Genomic DNA, 26,532 nt, shown 5'->3' with positions numbered 1-26,532 from the left:
CTGAGCATAGGAAAATAAAAAACCAGGCAAGGAAAGGCTCCCTTCAATGGCCATCTGGGGTTTCCACGAGTGTTTTTCCATGTTGGCTTCACAGCTGGATGTTTTACCGTTGTTACTGGAGTTCATTTAGGGTGTCTCTGCATGGTGCTGTGCTGAATGATTCCTTCCCAACTAAGGCTGAGTTGTCCCTTCTTTGTGTCTGAAGGGAGCAGGTATTTCAAAGTGTGAGACCAGTGAACCATCACCTAAGGGGACAGTGGTCTAGAGGATATTTTAAACGTGCTTGACACATTTAAATAGATCGTTTCAGCTTGCCAGTTTTGGAATAGATCCTAAAATACAAGTCACTATAAAGAATAAAGCAATTTGTTTTGGGTGATTAAGAGAATATGGCTCATATATCCAAGGTGTGACAATCCCAATCACATCTTGATTTCAATTTACAGGAAAGAAATAAACTAGGCTTCATTATTGCTCATACTGTTGATGCTATATATTTGACATGATAATCTACAGTATTAGTCAGTAAATTGACTCACTGGACAGCCCTTGATCATATGCTCCATTTTCTGCTCAGCAGGGCTCTCTCTAACAGCTATATATAACCAGGGAGGGGAGGGAAAGAGAGGGTTCTCTCTTAGATCATTATAAAATGACGCCGCGTTCGGTTTCCCTGTTGCTTCAAAGGTTACAAGTGATGTGATCTTTTCACCATCACAGATAATACATGGCTGTTGTTTGTCTGACTTGGCAGCTCCTCACACAGAAATCCAATACTTTCCTCTTGTCACATATTCATTTCAGAAATGTGCTCTCTTGCAGGCCTGAAATGAAATGGCCTCTGTATTCCTGTCTGCCAGGTTTCAAGTCTTGCCTTATGTGGTCCCTCCTCATCATACCACGGTTGTCACATTAGCAACCCACAAGAGTACTTGCAACAAATGTAAAATCTCCTGGTTGTAATTAAAATTCTGCATGCTTTCTATTAAATAACCTAAATCACTGTGCATCATAATCCATAGCTCTGCTCTTCTGCCACTGTTTTAAAATGTCTGATTACTGAGCTAATTGCTCAGGCAGGTTGTTTTTAGATTGTATAATGCATTTATAGGTTATATATCTCTGTCAAAATAAGTATTGGATTAATCTTGGCTCCTCATCTACATGTTGAGAAATTGCTTCCTCAGTCCAGACAGAAGTTAAAGTCTGGGGCAGCCTCTAAAAGGGGCTAAAGGGTGAAGGGCAGCTGAGAAAGAATGAGATCCCACAAACAAAAAAGCAGGCATCTCAGCAGAAGATTGGCATGAGTTACAAAATACAAACCTGTGTAGCTATATTTCAGCAGCATATCTGCAGCTGTAATCTGTGTTGCTGCAGAAGAAAGGGGAAGCAAACACTGTTAGGACAGAAAGAGCCTATTACTATTTCTGTCCAGAGTGGTAAATTGTTCAGAGACTTTTTTACTCACCTTTGCTCCAGAAGTACTTGCAAGTCAAAGAGAATTACAGGATGTAAATTGTAAATACTCAACTATGGGTCAGCACATCTACAAAAAGATATCATTCAACTCACACTCTCCCTTAGGAGCAATCCCTGACAAATCTCTTTTAAACTCACTTCTGATATACTGGGCACATTACAGAATAATGTTTAACAGCACTGATTAATATTTTCAGCAACTGTAAATTGTCCAGTGCATTGCCTGGTGCTGGTTCTGCCAGCTGGCTCTCAAGGGCTCTTCTGGTCCTGTTCCCTGCCATCCTACAATTCTGTGCTTGTAGTCTGAAGAATAGAATAGAAATCAATCACTGTCCAGGCCAAACAGCTTCCTCTAAATTGTAAAGCTTTAAAAATGCAAAGAGGCTAAAGTCTAAGCCTCTTTGCTTCGAAGGCTTGAAAGCTGCCAGCAGAAAAGATCCCCAGATTCATATGGTACCAATTCCTAAGACATCTTCACTCTGAAATAGAAGGCAAGGAGGGAAGACTTATGGTAAAATAAAGGTCAAAATTTACATCCCACCATGTCATACTGATTACCCTTTGGGCACCCTTGTACCACACCTGGGGTGTGGTGCTTTTGGCTAAATGCCTTTCTATCTCCCCTCAGGTGAATGAGACCTCACCATGGGAGAATGAGGTTCATGTTTCATAGCTAAAGGAGGCAAATGTTGGACAGACTCACAAGAGCCAGGTGTGGCAGCAAGGAACATACAGCAGTGACAGGAAAAGGGTGAGCTGCTGAGAACACTGGCTGGGATGCCACATGCAATAAAAACATCACTAAGCTTCACATGGGCTTCAAAAATATTCATGAAATAGCAGCTGTTGGATTCAAATACAGCATCTGGTGAAAAAGATCTGTTGTCATGATATGTCTGATATTCAACCCCAGCTACACAAATACTCACAAGAGAACTCACCAAAGAGGAAAGCACTAACAGTACAGAGAAGTGTGACAAAAGCAGCAGTCTCCATGCATCAAGAAGTAAAATTCAAATAGATTATTTTTACAACAAAATAAGCCACAAGGGAAAGTGAACAAAGATCAAAGAGCCAATAAGAGACAGGCAACATAAACAGGCATCCCCAGTATCTAGAAGTCAAAGAACAGCAGCATACAGCACCAGAGCATCTTAAAAGAGCTGTCATGTCTTTGAGGAAAAACATCCTTTGTGCAAACTTGAAAAAAAGCAGTATTTACATTTAGGAAGCAAGACAACATTTTCTGTGCCTGAAAAAAGCTACTCTCTCTCGACTTTTTTATTATTTTTTCTTCTTCACACTCCTGTCTGGTCCCTATGAAAAACGTACATTTTGTGTCTCCATTGCATGAACATCTAGTACAGGTAACAGTAAGGGCAGCATAATAAAAGACCAACCCATTAGAAAAAATATAAAACTGACTCCACTAGAGTTCATGACAGACAAATCTAGGACATTTTCAAGATAAGGAACAAAATGTCAGTTCTCAAAGACATTTTAAAAGAGAACTGCAACAGCTAGATAATCAATTGCTTTTAAATAAAGTCTAAAGCCAAAGTGAAAGTTTGGAACAGCAGCACTGACTTAGTGTTTAAGGATTTCCTTTTAAAATGTTTTTAATTATGAGAGCAAATAATCTTGTTTTCTCCATTGTTTCTTCTTCTTTGCATGGGCTAAGGACCACCAGTCATCCCCCAGCCACCATCTGAGAAACCTGAAAGAAATTGTCTTGTTCTAAATCCCTAAATGTGCTCACTTTGTTCCTGCTGCTGTTTGTGTAATTGTGCAAACAGAAATACATCAGATAAGGAAAGAAAACTAGCACAACTGCCTCCCCTCCTTTGTCTTTCAACCCTGCCCTCCTTGCAGGCACAGTCACTGAACTCAGGGTTGTTTTGCTCGTGACAAATACCCACCAAACACTGTGGATATGCACTACAGTTTGCAAAACCATTAGTCATCCTGTTTGCTTTCATCTAACACAGAGCTTTGGTCATTTCTATCTTTGGATTCACCTCACACCAGATCTTCCTCCGTTTCCAATACCCTTTTCCCTCCAGCCTGCACTCCCATTGGCTCCAGTGGCCATACAGACTCCTAGTCCCACAAGTGATGCAGACCTCATATGAACAACTCATAGCAAGTTTTAAAAAAGTATTTTAATAATTCATGAATGATCATATTGAACTGACTGCTCTATCCATAAATAGCAAAGGCTGCTCATCACAAAAATACCACCTCTGGTTTGGAGAGTTCTTGAGCTGCAAAGTCTTGGAGCCCAGGAGGATGCATCAAGGACAGATGCCCTGGCCCAACACAGGACAACCTTCTTGGAGTTTGTGATCTCCAGATGGAGCTTCCCACAGCACAGAGATGTGGCCAGCTGCTGAACAACTGCCTCATGAATTTCAAAGCTACACTGGTTATTTAACTTGAAAGTCCGGATAATGACACAAATAAATGTTCCAACCAAATCCTTTCATTTTATGACTATAATGCTGCATGTTAAGATTGAAAAGGTGACAATCTGTTTTTCCTAAGATGTAAACCTGAAAATAAGAATCTAAATTCAATGTTATGCCTTTCCATAGGCATTGCTAAAACAAGTGTTTATAAGCATTAAAAAAAATAATCTATAATAAAGATATATCTTATTTCTGATAGGAATCCAGTTTTATGGGGTCCATGATAAGAAATTAGACTATTGCTAGCTAGAAGTTAGAGATGAAAACAAATGCTGCATGAAAAACACAGTGAGTAGGTTGAAAAACCAAAAAACATCTTTGCAAATGAGGACGAGCATCTAAGCTCATGCTTGGTAGGAAACAGATGAGAAGTAATTAAAAAAGAAGCTATATGGAGCAATAATTTTGAAAGTAGCAGATAAATTTTAAAAACCCTAATCCTCTTTAATTTTGCTTGAGAATTCATAGCTAGAAATATTGGTGAGGCTACCTGGAGTGAGAAGCATGACACCCAAATGTAAGATGCTCAAAAGGAGAACCAGAATTAATAAATTCAGGGGAACTGAAGCCTGGGCATGGCAGGGTATGCCAATATATGGGAAAACTGACAATTTTTTGCTCATGACAAATACCCACCAATATATGGGAAAACTGTAGACAGGCACAAAACAAATCCAGAGACCTCTGTGGGAAATACAATGTAAAGCTAATGGAGGGAGAATAGTATCTAAAATAAGTTATGCCACTTCTGCATTTTGGCCTTGGACACACGCACACATACACGTGTTTGTTCCAAAATAAATGCCTTGGAGGTATTTTTTTGTACCTCAGGAGGGACCTGTCTGATGGAAGATCAGCTGTCATTATGGTCAAACAAGGAAACTGCAGTGAAATAGGTGCATAATTTGCCTCTATTCCTCCAGAAAGGATGGGGCCAGAACCTGCAAATCTTGAAAGAAAGGCCACTGTCTTCTGCAAGAGCCACTGGAAGGTTATAAGTGAAACACATAAAGTCTATTAGCAGGGCAGGAAAGCCACTGAACAAGAGCACATAGTGATTTTTCAGAAGATTTGATTATCCACTCATTGGTGTATACCCCACCCATTCTGGACACACAATGAAACACTTGCACCAGACAAATACCCCTTAATTCATCTAACTAGGTTTGTAATGGAGAAAAAAAGAGCATTAGCACCTTGAAGGACTTACAGACAGAGGTTACCAAGGGCTGTAAAAGAGCATCCTGTGATGCACAAGTTCTCTCTATCTCACCAGCCTGTAGTGGCATCATGCTCTATTAGACTTGCTAGAATTTCTCTTCCTGTGAGGATCAGCACACAAAAAAAGCCTAGAAGATGAAAATTCTGCTGATGGTGCAAGTGAGTGGACTTGGTGCCTGATCCCACTGAGGAAGTCAAAAAGAAAGATGGCATAAGTTAACAGACAACCGGTAGATAAATTTCATAAACTTTGTGCTAGAGTGTGTCAAGGCTGCTACTTGCAGATGCCTGTAAGACTTTACATCCTGAAGAGGAAATGCACAACTTTCTTTACTGGAATGGTGTGCAAGGTCTCACACGTGTGCAACTCAGATAATCTCTAATGAACAGAGTTTGTGATTTCAATTCTAAAGTAGCTATTATTTTGACAGATGAAGATTACAGAGAACCTGAAAGCAAGTTTACCACCAGCAGGCTTGGGAAGGCTTAACAGAAAAGGGAATGAGTCACAAGCAGAGCACTTCCACATGACTAGCAGAAAGGGTTATATCACAACACACATGGAGAACCATTTAAAGAGAATGTAGTGAAGCATGAAAGCATGAAAGTGCCTCCTAAGAATCTTGTCATGTTACTGCAGAGAAAATAAAACCTTGGTGAAAAACTTGCACTTATGCAGGTGGATTATTTGTATGTACAAATGCACACACAGTATCTGTATGAAAAATTACATATAAAAGTTAGAAATTAAATTACTTTAAGAGTTATGCCCTTGCTCAGAGAGAACTTGCAGGATCAGTGCAGAAATTCACAGGTAGGATTCTGGACTTCTGGCACCTCATGTGCATTGGAAAACACAGCAGCATTTTCTGACCTTTCCAATCTGTTTCTCCAGGAGCTAAAAACACTCTGACATGCTCAGTATGCCAGATACATTCATGCAGCCAATGGAAAATGGAGCTTTTCAATAATAAGTCCTTCTTGACATTGATCATTCTGTAGTGAAGATGTTGAGTATTGGAAGAGACAGTGGACAGCTCTGAGATAACACTGGGAATTCACAGAGAGTGGAAGTGAGTAAACTTTTAGTGACTTATGTTTTGGCTTGGCATGGAATTTTCAGGTGCTCCCCACTCAAAATGAATCTTTGTGAGGGCTCTGGCAAGATTCAGTAACAAGTGCTCAGAATTTATACTGTTTCAAGGTGTTAATTCCTTCCAGTTCAACTACCCCTAGCCCCCTCCTCATGTTGTAGGAAAGAAAATCTCCTTCCTCACCTATCCTATCCATCTACTCTCAGCAGTGCAAGATTAGTGCTATCCCCCACCAAAAAAAGATACCCAAACAAAAATGAACCCATGAAAACCACCAACAAAAAACCAAACAAATAAACAAACAAACAAATTAAAATATCGGGCCACAAGAGAAATACCCGAGTACAAGTTATCATATTGCAGTATATAGCATCTTTCTCCAGCAGTGGATCAAGAGGAATAAACACATCTGATCATTAAATCAAGCCACATGTGTCAGAATCAGGCTCTGAGTGATCAGTTTGCCATAAGAAAAGCTGTCAACTTGAACAGGAATGACTATAAACAAGGCTGTTTCCCCCAGGAAAAAAAAAAATAAAGGTGGAGAAATAAATGGTTTCAAAATCACTTTTTTAAAAGTACTGTAAAAACTGGATTTTACTGGAACCCATGAAGTTTTTCAGACTTGAGAGAGAATGAACTTTCAGCAGCCTGGTTAATACAATTTGGTTTTGAACAATGCCATTTGGACAACATCATTACAGAATGCTTCACAATTAATTACATTCAAATAGCAGCTTCTATCCCCTGTGGAGAAGGGGATTAATTGGGTCAGATGTAAATATGCATTTCATGGATCCTACTGAACACTTGCCCATCTCACCAGTTTCCATGTAATTTGATACAACTGGTGTAGTATGCTCTGGAGATCCACAGGGTGAGCAGGGCTGCTGGTGAGGGTGGGAATACATGGGTACAGAGTGCTGGCATTCTCAGCCTGCATTGTGCTTGGCTCTTACTGCTCAACCCCTTCACTCTCTTGTAGAAATACTAATTTATATTTACCAACACTGAAATATTTTTTTTGCTATTGAAAATGAGGCTTGGGACAGAACTCAGAACTGATATGAGGCATCACGACAGACCCCTGGCAATGATGGATCAGAAACTGCTCCCATCCTGGTGCCTTCACTTCCTCCATTGGAATGAGGACCTGGCCATCACAGCAGTGAGAAACCCTGACAACAAGGCCTTACTGGGTGCTGACTCTGGGCATGGACAGAGTCAAGCTACCTACAATGAAAGAACAGAGTTTGGGGTAGAAGTTGTCTCCTGTGCTGCCTAAGCCTCTATCTTTGGATTGTGATGGCTTTTCACTCCCTGTCTGGAGTGATATGAGGTGGGCCAGAACACATCCAATGAAAGAATCACCATTTTCTAAAATAATCTGGAAAACAAAAATCTGGTGCCTGTGGCAGATGGTTCTTGAAAAGCCACTTGCTGCTTTAAAGCTTCAAAAATAAGAACATTTCCTGTCTCTTTCTAACTTCCTTTGCCCTATTTTCAGTTTGCACTCTCCCCTAGGTATAATAAGAAATAAGACATTTGCACCCAGCTGGAGAGTACCTTTCATGAGCTGGAAAACTGCAGAGTTCATTTTTGGTGTGTCTCCTGCTGTTCAGGAGTTACTAACAGGACAAAGTTGAGTGAAGTGCAAACTTCAGTCTCTAAGGCTTGTCAGTTCAGAGCTGATCCTCTCAGCCACTGCGTGCTGGGCAGGTACAAGAGAGGACTCAGAGTTTCTAAAGCAAAGTTCCACTACTGAGCAAGCAAGAAAAAACTTTATCCAGTATTCCTGACTTTCCCAGCCCTACCTGTCCCCTGTGGTACAGCACACAGTCACTTCATCACCCCAGACTGGAAGTACTGTAATATTGCTGTCCTGCAGCTTATGTCCTGTTCCTATCCTATTTAACCATAAGGAATAATTTTTTTAAGTATTTGCAAGCTGGGCAATGTGAGTTATTATACTGCATCATGTCCTGTTTGCTGTTTTGGTGCCATGCATGGTCCCTACAGCTCCAATATCTGTCCCCTGCCCCACAGAGTACCACTTGTTGTACCTCTGATCAGTTCAGTGGGTATAAAAATTCATCATTCTGCAGCCTTACCTTCTGCCCACCAGTTATCCACTTCTCTGGTTTCCACCCTTTCTAGATTAGCCATGATTTTCTTGTTCTCATTTTCTGTGTGTTTCTTTTCTTGTTTGTTTGTTTTGCTTTGTTTTTGTTTGCTGTGGCTTCTTTGTGGTTTGGTGCTGTTTGTTTGGGGGTTTTCCCCCCAGAAATTCTATTTTTTTTCTCCTGATTTTGTTCTCCTCATTTTTCTTCTACTCTGGTACCTGGAATCCATTACTCCAGCTTGTGAACTAGCACTCTACCCACTTCAATTATTGTTTAGATGTTTGTGACTTTCTCAGGAACTGCTACGACATGTTCCATAAATTGGTCTGCCTGTTATTACAGAATGTTTCATGTTTTTTTATCTGGTTTTCAGAATTCTCTCCCTTGAAATGCAAGAGAAATAGAATTCTGAAATGCAATCCATTTTCTCTTCTGTTTCTTGGTTTGGGGCAAAAAATCCACCCCACCACAGTCCATCATCTTTTTGTGTCTGATGCAATAAAATACACAAAACACAGTAATTTGTTTAGAATTTTTAACCTTCCTTTCTCCAGTACAGGAGGGAAAACTTCCATTTCACTTTCATTTACCCTTGTAAACAGGACACTATGAAACCAAATTTTTCTCTTCCACTGTTTCTTTGTCTGTGTTTGCTTTTCACCGAAAAATCTACATTTCCAGTAAACTTAGACTCTCCATCTGGTCTAACTGCTCTTATTAGAATTTTTTGATCCATTGCTTGGATACCACCCCCATGGCTGAATTGTTTTTTTTTTTACAGGTTTGCTCTTTCTTTGGGAACTCATGTCTCTAGATTTGTGCCTAGAGCTAGACTAAGGATTTATATCAAGATAATTTTCAAATTTGAGATGACAGGGTTTTTAAATGTTTAAAGTACGTGAGGTATGTCCATTTTATAAACAATACAGATACTTCCACTGATATTAAATAGGGCCACTCTTAGCTTATTCATGCTCAATATAAAAAGACAGAAAAGGACATTCAGACGAGCCACAAAGTGACATGGCAACATGATGCAGCAAATTGTGTCTATTGTTTAACTACAGCTAAATATTCTCTGTAGTTGTATGTGGGACTATAACTTCAAGCTAAATGATAATTTTTTTGTGCTTATTCTCTACTGGATTTTCATCTGCACAGTTACATTAAAGCACTAGTGCAATTGCCCTGGAGAAATAAAAGTAACCACAGTATCTTGAGGGTGTTTATCTACAGCAGAAGCTACATGAGCTTTATCCATTAAGTAAGCAAGATGTGAGAGAGAGAGAGAGAAAGAGCCATTCAGACTCAGATTCCTATTTTTCACAATGAAACTCATGTGTTTGAGCTTGTTCAGCGAGTACCAAAAATAGCTCAGCAAAAGGGCTTTCCTTGAGCACTTCCATTATTCACATGATGCGGCACCTTACATAACGCGCGCGCACACATCCTCCCGCCCAACGCGCTGCGCACGGTGACAGCAGGAGAACATTCCCACCAGGGACAGCCGTGCCAAGTGCTTTAAAGGCAAAGCCAGGCTGAAGGCACTGACTTTTTTTCTAGGGGCAAGTGTAGAAAACTATAGAAAATTATTTGGGGATCTGACAGAGGGATTTCAGTATGATTAAAATGATAGAGATGGTCTGTAGAAGCTGGTGTTGCTCAATGCATATCTCTTGTACTGTTGAAAGGTAGAAATACTGTACTATCTCAGTGACTTTGTTTGGGCACTTGTGGTACTTGCTTCACCACTGGCAGCTCCATCCAAGGCCAACAATGCTCTGAAGAATTCAACCAGGTTCTTCCAGCTTTGCTTAGAGAGTTATCCTTTGCTTCTGTAATCACACTTAGTCCCAGCTCTTTCATTTCAAAACACCATTTGTGACCCCTTTGCTAATCTGCATGCATATGAGCCCCCTTGGTTGCAGCATTGTTATTTGTATTGCTGTGTGCTCCCTGCGCATGGGATTAAACCTGTCACATCTTCCTGCTGCACAGTTCTTCATTCAAGCTAGAACATATTGCTTTTAACACTAATCGTCCCAAACTTAACCCCTAGTCTTGGTCACACTGGTGGCCATCACAAATGTAATTTAGGAAGTTATCTTTGAGATGATAATGTGAATACTCTTGTACTGTGACTCATTTTGACTACTGATCATATAACATAATAATTATTGTTTTCAAAAAGAAATGATTGAACCTGAGTAAAGAGTTCTGCTTCCCTGGAAATCCATCATTTTGAAAACTAAGAAATAATGTTTAATTATTAAAAATTGTATTTTAAAAATAAGTTGTTTTTTTTTCAAGTGATCTGGCACCATAAAAATTTAGATTTTAATATTATGCAACTTTACTACATCCCCAGTACCATTAGACTCCTGGCTTCTACAGCCTGTACTCTCTCTATTGTACCATGATATAGAAGAAATAGGCAATTATTTCTCTCAGCAATCAAGTATTGAATACAAGTTTATTTCCACTTCTGGATGTATTTAACTTGAGCAGAAAGACTACATGAACCTTTAGGACAAACTTTGAATGCTTCCTTCAAGAGAAACTGTATGGGGAACACAAAGTGAAGCACTGATAACCTGAGGATAATGGGATTCTGTGTGTTCGGAAGATGCCAACAAGTCCTGATAAAGCTGTCTTTTCAAATGGTTCACCTGTAATACAATTTCTGGACAATTGTATTACAACAATACAACCCAGACTTTTCCTAGAAAAACATTAACAATCTGATGCTTGATTTAGGAGATTTGATGGTCTCTTAAGATGTCTGCTCAGACTAACTGGTCTGAGGGTTGCAGCACTAAGAAGAGCAAGTCCCAGCGCAGGCAATGACAAAAGCAGTGCCAGAGATACAGGCTAACAAAACTGAGAGCAGGTGTTTTCTTGTCCTGTAGATGAAGTTGCAAATCCCGGAATCAAGGCTAGGTGTGCTTCAGCACCTTTTTTCCTCTCCCTAGATTAGCACTGAGTGATGCAGTGTAGATACTCAACCACACTCTTACACTGTCTGCTCTTGACTACGATTTTCACATTTGCATTCAACACAAGCTTTGGTTCAGTGAGCAATACCTCAACAAATCAAGTTCCCTGCCTGTGAGGCTCCTTGTGGCACCACAGGCTCTGCTCCTATGTTCTCTTCTGTGCACAAACATCCTTCTCTTGAGCAGAAAACTGCAACCATGGCAGCATTGCTCCAGAAACCTCTGCCTTGCTACATCTCCTCTGTTGACCTCTCAAGTGTGCATCAGTTATGTGATGGGAGTTCTCCAGGGGAAAACAATACCAGAGCAGCTCCAGCTCTTAGGGCTCTGCAGCAAAGGCACTGCAGCGACACGGCCCCTCTGAGAACCTCCCTGGCTGTCTGTGTAATGCACAACATTCTAAAGGAGAAGAGAGGTTTCTGCAAGCTTCCCTAAAGGAGGGGATACCCACAACTTACACAAACTTTAGCTGGACTACCAGCACTTTGTAATTGGTGAGATATGCAGCACTGAGTACTTACTTGGACTTCTTTTGTAGCTGTATGCATCAGCTTTTCATGGCAGCATACTAATACTGGTCATATCTCCTAGAGAACCCCTGATTTTTTCTTCTTTTTATATTCAGTTTTTGTATATATGTAAATATTATTAGAAAGTACAATAGAAAGTATCCAGAAAGTAAGTCTCTCTTCTGCTGCTTGATGTTGTAGCTCTGAAAGCAAATTATTTATTGCATTGTAAACCCTCCATCTTAATTTTGCTGCGTAATATGAACTGTGAGTTTTGCTTTGATTTTGGAAGATACTAAGTCCCTTTACAGTGTACAAAATTCGCTGAATTCATCTGCATTTTATAATAACATGACTTCACAGAGCTTGATCATAGTTGGAAGCCCTTTACAGCTCAAGAGTATCTCAGACAATGTTTTTGTTCTGGGAAATCGAGTCCTGAAAGACTAAAACCCCAGTCCCATTTTATTTAAATGAACACATTTCATTCCTCAGCCACTAGTAGCAAGCAGTGAGCTGCACAGTAAGCTTGTTTCTTTCTCCATCATTGATTTTATTGCCTCCACAACTCACCCCTGATCTGGATGCATCAGCTATCATATTGCTTTTGATCTGCTATGTTACATGGTGTAAAAGATTTTAACTTCATGGCTCTTCTCCAAGCAAATAAAAAGAAACCAAGGAAATACTTTTTTCATTCATAGCTATTCATACTCCACTAAGCAGAGCTTGGGACATCATGATGAGGAAGGCTGCAGGTTGACAGTTCAGGAGTAAATACCACAGAAAGAAAAATGCATTTTGTTATACGTACCACATTCTGTTGGAACACGCTCATCTGAAAGATGACACAATGTGGGATTTACTGTCTCAAGGCATTTCCTATGGCCCTCTCCCCCCACCCCATTCACTCTATCTTTACACAGGACCAAGCTGCTGAATATGCATGCACTTTCCTCAAGAGGTTTGGAATAGGGGTGGCATAGCCCAGCCACAGTGAAAAGCAAGCATAAGGGTGGGCCATAAGAATGTACAACATGAAACCGCTGTTCATGCTGGGGACAGCACTGTGTATTTTGTGGGGGCATTTAGCAAAGAGAATGCAAGAGACTACTAGAGATGCCAATCAAAATGGTCCATTTTGCTGATTTATGGCATCATCGCACATACTAAATCTCTCTTGTTTTCTCTTTCTCACTACAGCTTTACCCTCAAACTTGAATTGCCGATCTGATTCACTGTCCCGTAAGCTGATGACTCTTTGCTCCGCAAGCCATTCATGCGCCGCACGGACTCAACGCTCTCATTCCCAACAGCCACAGTCTGTGCCTGTCCCCAGAGTGTCAGCATAGATAGCAGCAGCAAGAATGGGAATACCACAGCAGCAGCATGACGACACACACACACACAACAGGCAAAGAGAAGAATGGCTTGGTTAGAGAAGACCATCATGCAAAACAACGAGAATCACTTTCAAGGCAAAATAAACTGAGAAAATCGTGAGAGACAAAATCAAGTACAGAGGTGCAGAAAATACCTCCTAAAGAGGTCTTAGTAACATTCCCTATTTTGAAATTTGTGCAACCAGATTCATAGGAAAAAAGCAAGCCTATGTAAATGGATAGGTCTCGCTTACTCAGCTGCATATTTCCTTGTATTTAATTATGCTGTTACCTATTTTGCAAAGAATCTGTGCACCACGAGGCTTAGGGTAAACACAAGTCTTCTGCTGATTTGGTTTTAAATAACTTTCTTTTCACAGTCACCAAAATAATAGCTTTCGAAGCAGATGAATGACTACTACTGAAATCTCATAAAGTTGAGTAATGTCATTGGATATTGTTACTTACCAAGGACGGCTACTTGTTCACAAAAACAGATCTTGCATCCAAAAATGAAATTACAGATGCCATACAGAAGCTTCTGCTGCTGCCATGCTGGGATTGAAAACAAAGGCTTCCAGTGGCAGTGCGTGTGGCCTGTAGACAGGCAAGCAGCTCTGCTCTCTCCTGTAATCTAATCTTCACTGGAATCTCAATTCATCTGACAATAATATTAAACTAGAGAACAGCTTTCTTCCCAGAGTATCCATCAAATATTACATTAGCTACAGAACATTTATTGGACAGACCTGTCAAAACACAAATGCCCTCTGCCATTGTTGTCATCCCTCTTGTAAAGGAAACCATTATTTGTGGCTTGAAGCACTCGTGCAGCTCAAGCAAATATTTACTTCACCTAACAAATATATATGTAGAGTTTACAGTTCCAGATTCTCTAGACATGGGAATGATCATGACTCAAATAAAATTCAATTTAATGTCTACTCTTGTCTTCCCATTTAATGGGGAAAAAACCCAACAAAACAACCCAGGACAGATGGACAGTCTTCCCAAAATTATTTCTAGACTGACATCTAGGTTACAATCTCCTCTTCTACATGTCAGTCACTGGCATAAAATTCTGTGATAATGACACTCACAAAGAGAAAATTTGAAGTTTGCATCAGAGGCAAACTGTGAAATGACAGAAGCCCAAGAGGAAATTCTCCTAATCCTTCTCCTTTTTTAAAATGCCCATGTTTCCTGGTTTCAGCTGGGAAAGACACCAGCTGCTAGTGGTGTAAAAGTGAGGGCAGAACTGCAAATCATTGCAATGGGCTATCCTAGGGAATCTCCCATTTTAGCATAGTTAGGGCAGCACTAGAAAAGACAGATCTCAGGCATGTTCTGGTGACAGCACACCTGGATAATATCATTCCTCTATTATGTCATTGCATCCAACAGATGGTGCCATGTAGTAGCACAGTATTTGTAGAGGTCCAGCTGCCTCAGCAGTTGCATGAAGGGAAGAAAATTCTTGGAATTGATGACCAATTACTCACATTTGTCAATAACTTAATATACTGCAAATAAACTCAGCAGCCAATTACGAACTCTTTATCGAGGAGTAAATCACTCAAAAGGAAAGTTTAGAAAAAGGCTCTCCTGCAAGGGCAAGAAGTGAGGTAGGAAATCAGCTGCAGATGAGCAGGGCAGTCAGGGCACATTCAGCTCCCCCAGGTAAAGAGCAGCTGTACCTTGTTTTGTCTTCTTTGCCTTCTCCGAAGCCTCAGGAATTCTTTGTGCTGCCGTGAAACAAAGTTGACTGCTGCATATTCCAGCAAAGCAGCAAAGACAAAGAGAAGACACACAGCCATCCAAATGTCGATGGCTTTAACATAGGAGACCTAGAAAGAAATAGGACACAGCATGTTATATCTCAAACTACTTCCTAAGCTGAAGATATAGATGAGAAAAAAATAAACACATTTTTGCACAGCATGAGTTCCACGAGGTGGGTTTTTCTTGTTCTGTGTTTTGATTTGTTAACTCATTCGCTGATAAAAAAATACATAATTGAACTATTAATGAAAATGAGTGTCCACAAAGAATGCACAAATGAGCTATCGCCTTTAGAGAAAAATCAGGGCTACTTTAAGAAAATACAAGTGTTCTTAGAGTCACAATCAAAGTTTGGAAAATAGAATACAAACACAAGATATGACAAAAAACCTACTGAAAAACAATTGTAGAAAGTTTATAGGTTTCATCTTTTTAAATTTTTATACCATAATGCTTAATTAGCTATATTTGGTATCCACAACCTCAAAGTGAACTCAGGGTATTCTATTGGGCTGATACAACTTTACCAATTAAATATTCCATCCTAGTTGCTTGATACCTTTACCCAACATCTCTATAAGAAAAATAAATCTTCATAGATATTATCTACTAAAAATACCCAAACAGCTGCCTCTGTTCTAGTAAAAATCTATTCTGACTTGAATTGACTGGTCCACAGTAAAATCAGATATATGACAGCACTGCAATGTCACAAGATGTTTATCATATTACCCACATTGGGCCAAACAGTAGCCAATTAATGAGCTACACACTATGCATATCAAAGGTACATTCTCCATAGGTGTTTGGTCTCTGCCTTTCCTTGTCATCTTGCGGTTTTTAAGCAGAGATCTTATAATTAGGTAACAGCAGGTTGTCTCTTTTGTTTATCAGGTATTACCTCCTGAGTGGAATTACAATGATCTGACTTAATGTCTACAATGCACATGTGAGCTAGATGCATAAATTACTTTGACATAAATAAATCAAGGAATGAAGAAAAATGGGCATATCTAGGATGCAAGGTATTTGAACTGTTTTACATGTCTTCTCTACAATGAGATTAACAACACCCAAATAGAGTTTCTTCTTCTTCATGTCTGTAAGGAGGAGCTTAGAACACCTCTGTAGGCAGAGGCACCCAGGGCTTTACATAGTTGTCTAAATAACAGCATCACAAATTGACACATTAGGTACCTAACATCCATTTGCTAATTCAGCAGAGCACAAAGCTTCAGTATCACACATTAACCAGTGCCCTGGAGATGCCTCAGATACTCAAGGTCACCTCAGTTTGACAGAGACCCATGGCACCCCCATAGAGATGAATCAAGATGAGCAAAATGGACTGTACCTAAACCCGAAATATTATAAACATTTAGATAATAACCTGCAGGCAAAACATTTCATTGCAGCCAAAACTTATAGTGGTCTGAAAAGGCAGCAGAAAAGGATGTTGTGTTCCTGACACTCATGTTAAGGAGACCAAATCTCCACCTTGGAAAACTCCACTTCTGTCCTTTTGCATTCAAAATGACCTCACTCTTTTGGCTGGGCAACCATTCTGTGATGGAAGGAATCACACCTCTAGGTGTAAATTGTACCTCTAGGTGCAAATAGGTTTTGCTCCTATTTGCCATCTGCTTGAATAGCATCATTTTTCAAAAAGTCCATAAAAGAGCTTTTGTTAATGTCAAATGGAGTATACTCTGCTATGTGCTTCAGCAAGCAGTATGAGCAGAGGAACTGCCATTTAAAGCACAACAGAAAGAATACAGAGCTTCATCCTGCAGATCCTGAACATTGAGAATGACATTTTAGAGGAGCCAAGCACTGTTATTCAGCCTGCATCAGAGGAACATGCCTTTCAGCAGCAATAGTGCAGCTCCACGTGGCGCTGCCCACCATGCAGCTCACACAGGCTGAGGTGACACCATGAATCTGTGCTTTTCAATTAGATACACAGCAGGTATGTAGCTCACTCCCTCACATATCAAAAATTGTACAAGTTACATCTTTACTGAGCAGCTGTGAAAACCAGAGAAAACTCGACAGTGTCCCAGACGCTCTGTGCCACAGGCTGAGGCACAGCAGGAATCAAGTCACTGTAATTTGTGTAAAATGCAGCTGAGATTTGGTTGTTTGCTGCTTTCCTTGAAGGGGCAGTTTGTTTCCTTTACAAACGCCCTTAGGAGATGTATTAAACATGAATAAACAGCTGGACTGTGCTGTCAGAAACAGCACAATACAGGGAGCTGAAGTCAGAAGAATCAGCATTTCTGACTGTGCAAATCCTGTCCTGGTGGGCCTAAAGCAGGGAAGGCAAATCATAAAGGAAGCCCTGAGTTAGTAGTCCTGCCACTTATACTGTGCTACCATAAATGTGTATCCCCATAGCTGCTGAGCCAGCTGGATTATTTTAACTGCAGGCCGCTGGGCTGGAATCAGAGAATCACGATATCCTTGGCAGATACGTAGCTTGTTCAATTGTTTGGCCAGGGCCACACCATGGCACAGCTTTAAATAAGAAAACAGAAAGCAATTGCTTCCAGCACCATATTAAAAATAAATAAACAGTAAAATCCTGCAATGAGTAAAAGCTGGCACCTTTGTTTTCAAATCAATTTATGTAGTTTACCTATGAACCTCCAGTATATACAGAATTGTGCTGCTCAAAGCCTAAAATCCTATGGAATTTTCTGACATGCTCATAGAACCTGGAGTCTGCAAAACTGAGTAAATCATGAAAGCCTAGACACATCCATTACTCAGGCAGGTTCTTCCATCAAACTCAAAACCAACATTATCAGCTAGGGGATTTTCCCCCAGATCATAGTAAACCATTAGAACTCCTATGCTTGTTCAACTTAAAGGCTTATAGCATTGGCTTTGATAAGGACTCATCAGACAGTACTCTCTCTCCAGCTTCCTTAACTACCATGTCCATGCTCCATGCTCACTGCTGGGTACAGGTAGGACAGTGCAGACTACCTTAAAAAGCACTATGTACATGTGGGGATTTTTTTCAACTAATGCTAAGAAACAAGCAATTTTAGGACAAAATTCTTTTAAGTGGAACACAGATGTTTGACTATAGTCAAATAAACTGTACCCTAAAAATGCCAGTCTCCTTTTTGACCAAGAATGGAGTTTTGGAAGGCTATTTCAGGTATACATGTGTATTTGATATACGCTAACTTTGGCTAGATAAAACGTATAACTTATCTCTGTTAGCCAGTACCTTGATGTAAAACTAATCAGAGCAGAGCAGAATAACAGAAATTACCCCACATGAGCCTTATGTAATAGAGACCGTTACCTAAGCACTTGCTACCTTTCCCATAATTTCACTTGCAGCACAGAATCCAGCACCAATACAAATTCCAAGTTGACATTATTAAGTTAGCATGCATAAAATAAAAAAAATAAGTGGGGTTGTTTCAAAGGCAGACCTTGTAAAACTTCCACTGAAAAGCCTGTAACATTGACATTACACTGGCTGCATTTACTATAAAATACTTTTAGAAGTGGATATTTAGAAACTCTGCCTTGTTCAGTGTTATCATGTTCAGAAAGCCCAATAAGATTTTCTTGTCCTTTACTTTCTTTAAATAGCTGCTCCATTTTTTACTGCATGTTGCCAAGCTTCCTCCCTAATGCTGTTTGGGAGGAGGGGATTTAATGGCTCCCACCAATAAAACCATAAATTGTATCAATTATTCAGATGCTTTGTAAATGTTTTAGGGCCAGCTAATGAGGGAACTTTTTCCGAATTAGAGCTGTCTGCATCAAGAGCCAAGTATGGCAAGGCTAAGTACAGTAAATGTGACAAAGCTGCTTCTTTCCCTTCCTAATTTTCCTCATTTGTTATTTGGCCATGCCCACTGGATAAAAAAAGACCAGCTTGTTCCTCATATACTGCTGTAGCATCACTGGCCCCAGTGAAGTTCCTGGAAATGAAAATACAAGGAGAATCACTCTGTTGGTGAAGGACTTGAGGGGATTAAACCTTCGCTTCTCAAACTGTTTTTATTTTGTCACCGTGACTCTCCCAGAGCTCTCGAGTGTCACCAGCAGAATGAAGAATGCCTTTGTGGAGAGGATCCAGGGGAAAACATGGCCATGGGTCCTGCAGCTCAGCAGCTGTCATTTGTTGACATTTTTGAATCAACCCAAATGTGAGCTCTGTTTTTGCTGCAATGCCAGTCTCATGAGAATCCAGACAACTGCTTTAACTCTCTGATTCTGTCAAATGAGTGTAAAATGGAAATAAAGACACATCCATCCACTCCCAGGGTTCTGCACTGTGAAAATACCTTCCACATGCAGTGAAAGGTACTCAGTTTCTGTTAAAAAATATATATTCACTTCTTTTTGTAGGTAGAATCTTATGAAAAAAAGCTTTTACTTGTGATATGAAGCAACAAACCTCTGTTTTTACACAATGCCATATTTTGGGTTTTTTTAGAATCAAATTTTTAAAGTTTTTTTAAAGAATAAAAGGTTTTTTTAAAGAATAAAAAGGTTTTTTAAAGAATAAAATTTTCAGCTACCGTGAAATCTTACAATTTGAAATTAACTTCTCCCATGCCTTAAAATAAACTCTTGGAGAAAAAGGTTCCAAAGAATTTTGCAGACTGGAAAGGTGGAAATAGAACAAAGTATCATTTTAAATCAAAACTGAAACAAAAGTTACTTTTTAAATGAAAAGTGGGCAATTTTCAAAACAAAACAAGAAATGTTTAGTTTAAACGGGGTGAAAAAAACACTACTACCCTCCTTCTGTTATTCAGATTCCATATGAAAGTGTCCACCTTGTTCAGCAGGGATTCACAAGTTGTTCCAGCCACCCAAAATTGCCTTCTTTTTTTTTAGTGAATAAACTATTCATCCAAACATTTTTGCTCTATTTCTATTGCTGGTTCTGCCAAGTCATGAGATGCTACACCTCCCACTCACTGCTGATGCAGAAATAAATGCTGACTGCATCCAAGCAAGGAAATGTATGGGAAATATTTATGGTTTGCTTTTCCTTCAAAGATAAAGGGAAATTTTCTTCAAGTCTCTGAAGATGATCAGCAAGTTAAGGAATTTACAAAGATGCTCAGAGAGCCCCCTGGGCAGGGGCCAGAAGAGGTGATCAAACAAGCACATAACAAAATTCACTAGTAGGCCTACTGGCTATTTTTGTTGTGCTAACCAGGCCAAGATGCCAAAAATACAGGCCTGGTTTGTGAGTGGTCACAGCTACCTCTGTGCCAGCTTTATCCAATTCCCACTGGAGAGAGAAAACAAGATGCTCCCCAACTTCAGAGTGGGGCTGGAGCCCGCGATACTGCAGAAATTAAAAAAAAAAAAAAAAAAAAAAAAAAAAAAAAAAAAAAAGGCAGTAAACCTGTCTTCCAGGTCAAGCCACTTTAGAAAAACAATAAAATATTTCTTTTTATAGCATGGGCAGAGTCTATTGACACATTTTGATCTTCCTTCCCAAATGGTGTATTTCCACCTTTGAAAAATGCAATACCATGAACACAAAATCAGTTTGCAGATCGGTGAAGCCAATATTGCTTGGGCTTTTTTCCCAAGGCCATATGAAGTATTGGCATACTCATCATGTGTCCTTTTGTGCAATCATATGCTGTAGTTGCCTTGTCTTTCCTATTTGTGAGAATTCATTCTTTCTGTAGAGTAAATTTAAGACAGGATGCAGCATTTCCACTTCATCCTGTTTGAGCAGAGAGCTTGGACCAGATGAGCCATTGTGGTCCCTTCCAATCTTACCCATTTTGTGATTCTGTTATTCAAAGGCCCTCAGTTTCTCTAAAAATAGTATGACTACTTTTCAGACAAAGAAAAAGAAGTCTGAGTGACAGGTTAAGGCACTTTTTCTAACGGAGCAGGTAACAGCTGAGAAAATGAAGGCTTGTGATTTGGGCAGAAAATGGTGCTGGTGCTCAGCCTGGGAGCAAACTGTGAGATTTTCTTGTGGATTGATGATGCAGGGACAGGCTGACCTCTGTCAGTGAGCACCAAGTAACACTAAATGAAATCATAACCAGGGTCAAAACCCTGCTTTTACAAATTGATAGTCAACTGCTGGCTGTAACACCTCTAAGATGACAATAGTGTCTGGATATGTCTCATATCTCAGGAGTTCAAGCCCAGCTCAGACCACTGCAGAAATAGTTAACAAAGTATAGAACTGAAATGCTAAATTATTTGGAAACTGAAGGTTCTGGTGGCCCCACCCAAGAACTATGTTTAGTTCATGCCTTGTAAACCATGGTAGAGTGGAACTAAGATTGAGCAGAGCCCTAGCTCCCAGTGGGAACAGATTGAAACTACAGAAAAACAAGAGGGGAAAAGAGAAATTTTCTCTGCTCATTATTTTTTATGACTTTGGCATGTACCAGGGCACTGCTGACTTTTCTCATTGCCCTGATCCTGAAAAATGCTGGGGAGGAACAGGCTGGGGACAGGTCTCACCGCAGCTCAGACACATCTTTAACACTATGTGTAAATAGCAATTTGTGCCTCTTGCAACTCTTCAGCCTGGTTGTGTCTCTCCGCCCTCTTGGTGAAAAGATTATGGCTGAGCTGGCCAACGTGCACATGCTCTGCAGGAGTGTTGGGGACCAAGAGGCCCTGACATCACCCAATGCCATGGGCAGAGGCAGCACCATTTGGTCAGACTTCAGAGAAGGCAGCAACACCCACAGAAAGTGCCTGAGCTGTCGCAGGAATAAACCTGCAACACCAAACATCAGCTTCTCATCACCTGTATTCTGCACAGCTTTGCTCTTTTCCTTGGTCTCACTTTGCATGTTTAGTCCTCTTCTGTCTTCAAGAAATTGGTCTTGAATAAGCTCTTACAACCATTTGATTAAGTATTGTTTTTTCGCTTGAAAACCAACCAGACTTCCAACAAAGCTTTCTACAGTCAAAGGGAGAAGAAATATTCCTGCCCCACAAAAACCTCACAAAAAATCCACAAAAACCTTAAGATTCTGTGCTCACACAGCCCCCACAGGTTACCACAGCCCTACCATCTTAGCACATCTCAGCGCCCTTCATTTGGCTTGTAAACACAGCAAGCTGATATTGGCAGAAATAAAATAAATAATACCGATACTTGTAACGTTTCTTGTGTATGAACCAAAGTAAGTAATCAACAGATTGGTGCAGCCATGGTGATCAGTTTACAAAGGTGACAAATAAGGATTGATGTCTCTGCTACAAGGAAGCAGCTTCTTATTGCTAAGTAATTGACAGACATTCATCACACAGAAACACCCCCACACATGAGCTCAGCTCAGTGCAAATTGAGAATTATATGTGGCTGCATTAAGATACTGGTAAAAACATATCCTGTCAGCCCTTGCAGATAGATGACAATGTCAGTCTTGGGTTTTGTTTACAACAAGAAGATTTTGCTCTTCCTTCCCAGTGAAATCAACAGATAATATTTCTTTAATGTCATTAAATGCTCACTTGAATATTTGGACTCTAAGTGGTAAATTTTTCACTGATTGAGAGCTTGGATAAAAACAACCACTAAGGAGAAAAAAACTGAGAAAGATTGCATGTTTGCTAACAAGAACCACTGGCCTGATCTTTGAACAATGTCATTAAATTCATAAAGAGAGTCAAATGCTGATATTGACCAAAGAAGCATTTATATTTAAGATGCACTTGAAATCAGGATTCAGCATGGTATGTATCTGAGCACAGCAGAGTGCCTACTTCTGTAAGGTCAGCTTTCCTGCTGTGATTATGCTTTTCTGACTTTTTTTTTTTTCTTAACTCAGCTTTAGAAAACTCTTTTTGTTTGTAGATCCAAAAGTTCTTTACTTGCCTCAGGTGAAAAGTAATCTTCATTCAGCTCAGCCACAGCCGTGCAGGTTCAGTTATTACCTCTGCCATTCAGTTAGGAAGAATCTCACCAAATTGCATTATTCACTGACCTTTGAAGAGTTAACTGACTCAGTGCATGACTGTTATCAAATAAGAAGTCAGGATTTCATTTTTGTAGCAATAGGAACAAATCTCTTCCCTCCAAGTAAAGCAGGTAAGGACCACAGAAGTGGAGTATGGCAGGGAAGCTACTGTGATCAATGCTAAGAACATGTGCAGCTATACATACAGGCTCGGTGTTATTTCTTCATTGGATAGCATAAAAATTGTGTTAAATCTCACCTGACTTCAGAACATTCTACAACATCTTCTCTGGGCTGTATTTCCTGTTGTAGTCACTACTAAGTGAACCACTGAAAGTGATTCAATGCACTGAACCAAGCAACAAAACCCTAAAATTATAAAAGGAAGCATTGGGCAATATAGCTTTTTTTCTTCCACTTTTGGTCTCTGCTGTTTGTGAAAAGAGAGTTAATTTTCTAATTGTTCTATAAGGTCATATTCCTAAATTCTGGATTTCCTAGGACTTGCAGCAATGTAATCTGGTGGGAAAGAGCATTTGTTTATTTTTATGACTGCCAGGCCAGTCTCTCTAGATTAGAGATGGGTAAATCAGAGTAAACCTTTGGTCAGTGAAAATTGCCTTATCAAAAATAAATACAAGATTAGACTAAAAAAAAAAACCCTGAGAATGGGTGAGTCATTACATTACTCAGTTACTCCACATGCTTCTTTTTTGACTATTACTTGATCAGTTACTTACTATTACTGAACCACTTATCATTCTTATCTAGCATATCTTCTGGCTCTGGATTCGGAATTGCTTCTTTCAGCTGACTCAACTCAAAAGGGAAAAATGCTCTATATTTGGATAATTTAAGCAATTTGTAACTAATGGTATCATAAATAGATCTGTATATACAGTCTATGAGAATTCTTTTGTCTTTTTATATTTCTTCTCTTTCTATATTTGAAAAAATGTTTTAAAATTAAAAATATAAACATCTGTAAAAACAGATCTTGAAGCTGAACTAGTGTCAAAGAAAACAGGCTCTGGCAGGATAACATGGTCCAATTCCAATTGTAAGCGTGACTGAGTCACATTTCATGTACAGTAAAGCACTTAAGGAAATGCAGAATTGAAAGAGGATGTATAATGGGAATAATAGAATATGGCAAAGGTGAGAATGTACGCTGAAAGAAATTGGATGGTCTGAATATTAATAAACACAAAGAAAGAAAATGGGATAAAGAGGGCAGGTTAGAGGAAAGGAAATGGAATTCAGATAAAGGGGAATGAGCAGCAGCATTTAGCAAGATTCATGCAAAGAGTTCTTTTTTTAATTTAACTGAATCAGTTTCCATATCCTAGAGGGATCGGCGCTGCTGTGTTAATGTAAATTTACCTATCACACACCCAAATTATCTGTAGCCTGTGGGCTCAGGACCTGGGATCAACACTGCCTGTGGTGAACACAGGTTGCACACCCAGACCCCTGTCTTTCACCACACTTGGGACGGTGGAGGAAGCTGAGTGATCCATACTTTCCCATGGGCTCCTCCAAACAAGCACCTGCCTGACCCACTCTTGGGTCCCACTAATCAGCCAAAGAGCAGCCACCTGCACCACCCCTTCTGGAGAAAACTCTGGGCCTGAGGGCTCCTGGAGCACCAGGCTTTGTGGTGCACAGACCTGCACAGTTTGAAACTACTGGCCTGTGCCTTCTTCCCTGTTTTCCCTATTCATATTCTCTGAAATGTAGTGATCCGTTTATCCTCTTCTCTGTAGTACTTCTTAATCAAGATCTCTCTGTCCTTTCCAGTCAGAGATGTCTGAGCAATTGATATTGTTAAATAAATTATGCTTTCAATCCCTTTGTGGAAGACCAGCCCTTGGGTAGAACCTGCAGAGGAGCTCATTATTGCAGGCTCCCTTTTGTGTTCGTGTGGAACCAGCAGGAACACCTGCAAGGACTCACAAGGCTACTTAAGCACAGAAGAGACAGAGTCACCTTTCATGCTCATTTTCTGATGCAGATTTGGTTATGATAATAACTTGATGGGCTGCTGCACAATTGTCTCCTCAGTAATTCAAAAGACAAAAACAAAACTCTACTGATTTAGAGTAAAAATTGGTTTCCCAGTTCCTGAACCTTTCCTGCCAGCAGAGTCTTGTACCAAGGTTTTGTTTGCAGTTATCATGTTTTTCACACAATTTCATTTTCACCTGACTATAAATCCAAGAACTTTCTGACTCATACTGTAATGCTAAACTGTCTCCAGCACTCTGATACCAAGAGCTTTGCTCAAAACAGTGTCATCACACGTTTCACTCAGGCTGAGTGAAATAATTTTGAGTCACAATAGTTAGGAACTCAGTACAAATATATAATCAAAGCAATAAATAAGAACACCATCGCTTCTCACTGATAGATGTTTGTGCAGAAGCCTTTTAGCCATACACTTTCATGTATGGAGCACATCTACATTCCCTTCTCAACTTAACTTTGAGCCAAAGTACTGGACTTTCACAACAGGAAAACTCTTTTCTGAAGTTTATTTGATTGCTTAGCCCGATGGCCAATGTTTACTCCTCCAAGCTGCTCTTTTTTCCTCATCCCCTTTCTAAAGCCATGGTGGCCACACTGGTTCTGCAGTCAGCAGCTGCAGTCAAAGTAGCCAGAGATTCTCCAAGGAGCCCCACAGCACTGAGCACCAGCAGCACCCACAGCACTCAGTGCCAGGGACAGAAGCACTCTGGAGCAACCATGGAGAGCTCTCTGAGAGCACAGACACCTCTCACACAGGCTGCTGGATGGCCCTCGGGGTTCAGAGCACTGCAGCACAAGGAAAGGGAATGGTTTTCATGCCAGTCTGATACCACTGCTCAAGGCTTCTTGAACTCTGTTGCTCCGTGGCAAGCAAAATCTTGCTGTCAGAATGACTTCATGATGCTGACAGATGAATGTTCACCTTGTGAAAAGGCTGGAGACAACCAGGAGGGAGCTAACAATCCTGGAGGGAGCAACTGAGAATATCACCACTGCTCAGTGAAGATTCACAGTGAAGATTGTACATCTGTGCAAGAAGGACCAGATAACTTCTGGTTTTCTTATACCTATTTGCAAATATAAAGGGTCTGGCATATCATGGGTTGGGTTACATTCTTGCTACAAGAATGGCATTAAAACTAATGGTATAGTCCCTTTACTTCTCTTTGTGTGTGTTTCTGTGTGTGCATTCCCAGTTTGTGTCATATACTGTGTCTCTAAAACAGTAAATAGATGAGGTTGAACAACCTACGAGGAGGAGAGATTTCTGCATCCTTGGGGAAGTGCTAATCCTACTCAAACAGAGAAGGCTCAAAAGCCTTAGTGATATGGGATCTGGAGAAACTGCACTGAGAAACTCTCAGAGATGATGACCAAAATAATTTCCTGAAAGCCCAGAGGGGACCAAACTGAGTTTTCTGGCACTTAAATCATTGGGATGGCTGTAACTGAGGACAGGGTAGGTGCAAGGAGAGCTGTGCATGAACTTTTGCACTCCTGCTTACTCTTATCT

At 40.1% G+C, this 26,532-nt stretch overlaps 1 protein-coding gene across 1 annotated transcript in view; it reads right to left on the bottom strand.

The window, feature by feature from the left end:
• The window catches only part of GLRA2 (glycine receptor alpha 2), a 119,178-nt gene that overhangs the window by 13,095 nt on the left and 79,551 nt on the right, over nucleotides 1-26,532 (bottom strand). The window contains exon 8 of the mRNA XM_059494037.1: nucleotides 14,970-15,119. Within this exon, the coding sequence (XP_059350020.1) occupies nucleotides 14,970-15,119 (150 nt within the window). The remainder of the gene's footprint in view (nucleotides 1-14,969; nucleotides 15,120-26,532) is intronic.

This window comes from Ammospiza nelsoni, chromosome 2, assembly GCF_027579445.1.
Source record: "Ammospiza nelsoni isolate bAmmNel1 chromosome 2, bAmmNel1.pri, whole genome shotgun sequence".
NCBI lineage: Eukaryota > Metazoa > Chordata > Aves > Passeriformes > Passerellidae > Ammospiza > Ammospiza nelsoni.
Note: the sequence above shows the minus strand (reverse complement) of the source record. Positions and strands in the feature narration are given on the sequence as shown.